Source organism: Branchiostoma floridae, chromosome 1, assembly GCF_000003815.2.
Source record: "Branchiostoma floridae strain S238N-H82 chromosome 1, Bfl_VNyyK, whole genome shotgun sequence".
Lineage (NCBI taxonomy): Eukaryota > Metazoa > Chordata > Leptocardii > Amphioxiformes > Branchiostomatidae > Branchiostoma > Branchiostoma floridae.
Window position 1 is genome coordinate 33221676 of NC_049979.1, and position 4385 is coordinate 33226060.

At 38.8% G+C, this 4385-nt stretch overlaps 2 protein-coding genes across 2 annotated transcripts in view; one reads left to right on the plus strand and one right to left on the minus strand.

Annotated features, from left to right (window-relative positions):
• The window catches only part of LOC118410961 (homeobox-containing protein 1-like), a 1064572-nt gene that overhangs the window by 918418 nt on the left and 141769 nt on the right, over positions 1-4385 (minus strand). The gene's annotated exons all lie outside the window — the stretch shown is intronic.
• On the plus strand, positions 17-2482 carry LOC118411029 (NXPE family member 3-like). Its single transcript, XM_035813037.1, has 2 exons — positions 17-295; positions 1699-2482. Exons 1-2 carry the CDS (start codon positions 229-231, stop codon positions 2466-2468), a joined length of 837 nt encoding a protein of 278 aa, XP_035668930.1. The 5' UTR covers positions 17-228; the 3' UTR covers positions 2469-2482.

Here is a 4385-nt window from a genome sequence, read left to right on the forward strand (position 1 = left end):
ACGGGAGATGCTTACACCAAACGAAAAACTACTTTTCACAGGTATATCTGCATTATGAAGTTGATGTGTTATCCCTCTAAAATTGGGAAGCTCACCTCTTTGATGTGTCATTTTACACAGACATATAAGTAATCACGTGGTTTTTATGTAGCGAAAGTAATTCATTGCAGTCCTTATATACTGTAAAACCGTACAGTGGTGAAATTTCAATGGATTTTATCTTACCTTATGTTTTGCAGCTCACTTGTAAATCAAGAAGTTCTCAACAACATCAAAGTTATCGTGACAGCCAATCGTAAGTATGATACTTAAGAATACAGTAAATACACTCATTGACGATCACTATTTTTAAAGAAAATTTGGCCAAGTAGTTTACCCATTTTGTTTGTTTTTTCTTATGTTTAAACCGTTTTTAGGCCACATCAAGTACAGTTTTTTGGATGGAACCCTCTGCAAACTGCAGTCCGTCGGAGGAATTCGCTCTGAAAGAGTGTGCGACTATTTGCTCCTTTTGAAACATTATGGGGGAAAAGGCGAATTTTGCTGGTGTTAACCTTCAAACAGCCGACCTTTTTGCGACTCAATTGAACGCGACTCAATTGACGCAAAAATGTTTTGTTCAATAAAATGCCTTTCCATTTCTTATCAATTGTACATAAATTGCTTTGTCAATGTAAGTGGAATATTTTGACATGACAAGGTGTTGCTAATTTCAGCTCAATATCATAATCTATGCAAATGATCGGAAGAACAACTTTTTGCACTAACCCTATTCTGCCAAGGGAGGGGAATTTTGAGGCCCTGGGCAACAATATTCCGCATAACTAATGAAAGGCTAGCGCTAAGGCTACCCAAGTTGGTAATTCATCACAAGATTTTGTTAGCAAATATTTAAGCCAATAAAGTAAGTTTATCATATTTTTGTGTTGCTATGGCATCGGAATACTGATAAGCTTACTTTTCTGCCAAAAATTTCAATATTAAAATTTAAACAAGGTTTTCTTGGTAAATTACACTTGATTTCGTACTTTGATTGAATTCTATGAAGTTCATGTAATTTTCATAATTCAAAACGTACAATTTATGCTACTTTCATGACGTCATCTGTTAAAATCCAAGATGGCCGCCCTTATTACCTATATGACGTCATACGGTTATCACATTGTATGATTATGACGCCACATTTGTTGTGAGGATTTAGTTGTAAATGTTTATTATCCTTTCACAGCATTGTGCGAATCTCTTTAGAAATTGAGGGTATGGCAAATATTGACTGACAAAGTGACGGAAGTAAATTTGCTTTTATTTATTATTGTTGAAATGGCACATAAAAAGTCACGGGCAAATTCGAAACGTATCTGCAATTAAATTCTAATAAGTTTTTTTGACATCTTGTGTTGCTCTATGTTGATTGACAATCTTTAGTTCTGAAAAAAAATGTTGTGGTTCTGGGCCGATCTCCAATTCGTACGAGATAGCTCTGAAACTATTCCTGAGACACAGCTTAAAATATCTTTGTCCGAAACTTCTGTACGTTGATTGGCTGTTCGAATGTGGCTGATTGGATGTTCGAAAAGAAAATCGGATCAGTCCTTGCCCCCTGTAGCGTAAATGTGGAAACCCTTTGGTCAACTAAAACTTATATCGGCCGTCACGTCTAGACTTAATTTTTATTTTATGCTTGTTTATTGTTTTCAGGTAACAAGAATCGAGTAACTGACAGATCACTACCTCATTGTGGTCCGAGCTTGCCAGAAACAAAGTCTGAGGGATACTGGTACGGTGGACAGTGGCATTCTACCCGGTGTTGTTCACGCACACCTCAGTTACCAGATGTGTACAAATGCTTTGAGAACAAAACCATATTCCTCCAAGGAGACTCTACTGTCCGTCAATGGTACCTTTTCCTTAGCGACCTTGTCAATGGGACTAGTATCAAACTTCCAAGCAGAACATCAGAAGGTCCAGAAATGGCTGTAAACTTTGTCAAAAATATAACAGTGCGTTTTCGTTTTCATCACCTCCCTATCAATAGACCTTACCTTTTCAAGGCAGGCCGTCTTCATTGTGTAGCTGATGAGATTGACATGATTGCTGGTGGACGTGATACGGTTATTGTTTTGGGATTATGGGCTCATTTTGCTGCTGAATCAATAGACACTTTCCGTTCAAGGCTTTACGGGATTCGTCATGCAATAATACGTTTGCATCGTCGTAGCCCAGAGACAAAGGTTATTTGGCGAACAAGTAACACTAGAGAACATATCAATATACATCATTATTTAGAAAATAGTGACTGGTTTTCATACCAACTACTGCAGGAGACAAAGGCAATTCTTGGAGATCTAAAAGTAGCAATAGTAGATGTTTGGGAGATGTCTGTGTGTCAATGGCATAAACATCTTTGTCATCCCCCAGAGGATGTAATTAAGAATCATATTGATCTACTATTATCGTTCGCATGTTAAATCCTAATATGCTACGTCTTTTGTTGATGATGATGATTTGGTTTTTATTGATTCCAACATTAAAAATGACAGTATAGCAGTCAACTAGAATGTAGTTAACTGATTTGCACTGCTCAACAGATTGACACAACTCGGACTGGATCACCAACAGACGTCTAAGAGTATACGTATACATATACATATACATATAGAATATAACATTTACAATTAGTTAAATTCTACTATAGTAAATGTTGTTTAAAATTGACGCTTAACTGCTACATTACAATAAGAATATCAAACTTCCATCTGTTTTCAGATCAATCAGTTCTATCATTATATATCAATCTGTCTTTCCCCTTAGATTGTGAGTGTCCAACGATGGAATGAAAAAAATTATTTTAGGCTAAATTTCGTACCTATTTGTGCTTTTTATTGTCCAATGTGACCATATAGGGAATGGGAGTTTTTCTATATCGTTCAGTTCTCGTTTTGATTGAGTCCATCAGATTGCTTTAGCGGGTCGTACGGGTCGACGATGGGGCAACCATTCACGAAATGTTTCTGACTGGTGGAGTTTTGAATTAAAAGTTTCACAGAGGTGGTCGCGTCGTTGGTTCAAAGGTACAAGACCGAACCGGTGGCAGGCATCTGTGTAGTTGGTGTACTGGGGACCCAGGATAATACAGCACGCTCTACGTTAGATCATGAGTCTGAGTCTCTGTGATCCCTGGTTGCCAAACTGGTACCACATATTCGCAAGTTGGTCTTACAAAACTTATATAGATGGTGACGAAGTCTTCTTGGCTGACGTTGAAAGATTTGTCTACGGAGGAAGAAAAGCCTTTGGTTTCCTTTCTGAACCACGTGATTCACTTGTGAATTCCACTTTAAATCCGCTTGTATGTACAGGCCAAGGAGTTTCGCAATTCTAACTTCCGCCGGAGTGTAGTTGTTGATTCTCAGTGATGGTACTGGAGGACCTGTCCTTGAGAAATGCAGAAACATCGCCTTGTATTTCTTGGGATGCAGTGACATTTTGTGTTTCTCTGACCATCGGCTGAGATTGTCTAGGTTGTGTTGAATCTGAAAAAAAAACAACTTCTCCTTGCTTGTGGCACTCGATTAGATTTAAACCATCTACGAATTTCCAACGGTTGGCAACTGCGTCTTGTGCTGCACTGTTAATAAGGGCTAGGAAGACAATAGGGCCTAATATCGTCCCTTGTAGAAGCCCACATGTTGTGTCTTGGCAGTCAGAGAATTTGCTTTTGTATAAATGGGTTCTCTGTCTTCCGTTCGCTAGGAAGCTGATAAGCCACATGGCCAGTGAAAGTCTTAGTACGAGCTTTAGAATGCATGTGTGGTCTACTTTGTCGAACGCTTTGGCATAGTCAGTCAGGACGAGTGCACTTATTGAGCCTGGTTGGTCCGATGTCTTAAGCTTCGCTAGTTGATTCACTATGTCCACGAGATAGTTGGTAGTTGATCTTCCCTTTAACATCCGAACTGTTTTTCATCAATGTTAGGGGTGATATTGTTGAGTATCTATGTGCTGATAAAACTCTTAGCCACCTTGGCTAAGACCGATGTGTGAGATACTGGTCGGATTTCGTTAATGTTAGGTGGCCTCGTTTTAGGAAGAGGAACTACATTTGCTTTACGCCACTGAGTGGGGACGTATCCCCCCTTTTTTTGTACTTAATGGTCGCCACGTAACCAATAGGGGTTGTACTAATAGCTCCATGGAGCCAGCTCCACGAACTTTGAATACATACAATTGGTTCACGTCACATTCAAAAGAAATTTATATTTCGCTTTGAATACATACAGTTAGTTCACGTCATCATAATAAAAATCTTAGTCGGCTATAGAGCCGCCCTTGTAAACGAAAAACAAGTTTCATGGAGCTGGCTCCATGGAGTTATTAGTACAACC

Coding starts and splice junctions, on each gene's coding strand:
- LOC118411029 (XM_035813037.1), top strand. CDS start 229: ATGTTTTGCAGCTCACTTGTAAATCAAGAAGTTCTCAACAACATCAAA. Junction 296..1,698: donor AGTTATCGTGACAGCCAATC/GTAAGTATGATA, acceptor TATTGTTTTCAG/GTAACAAGAATCGAGTAACT.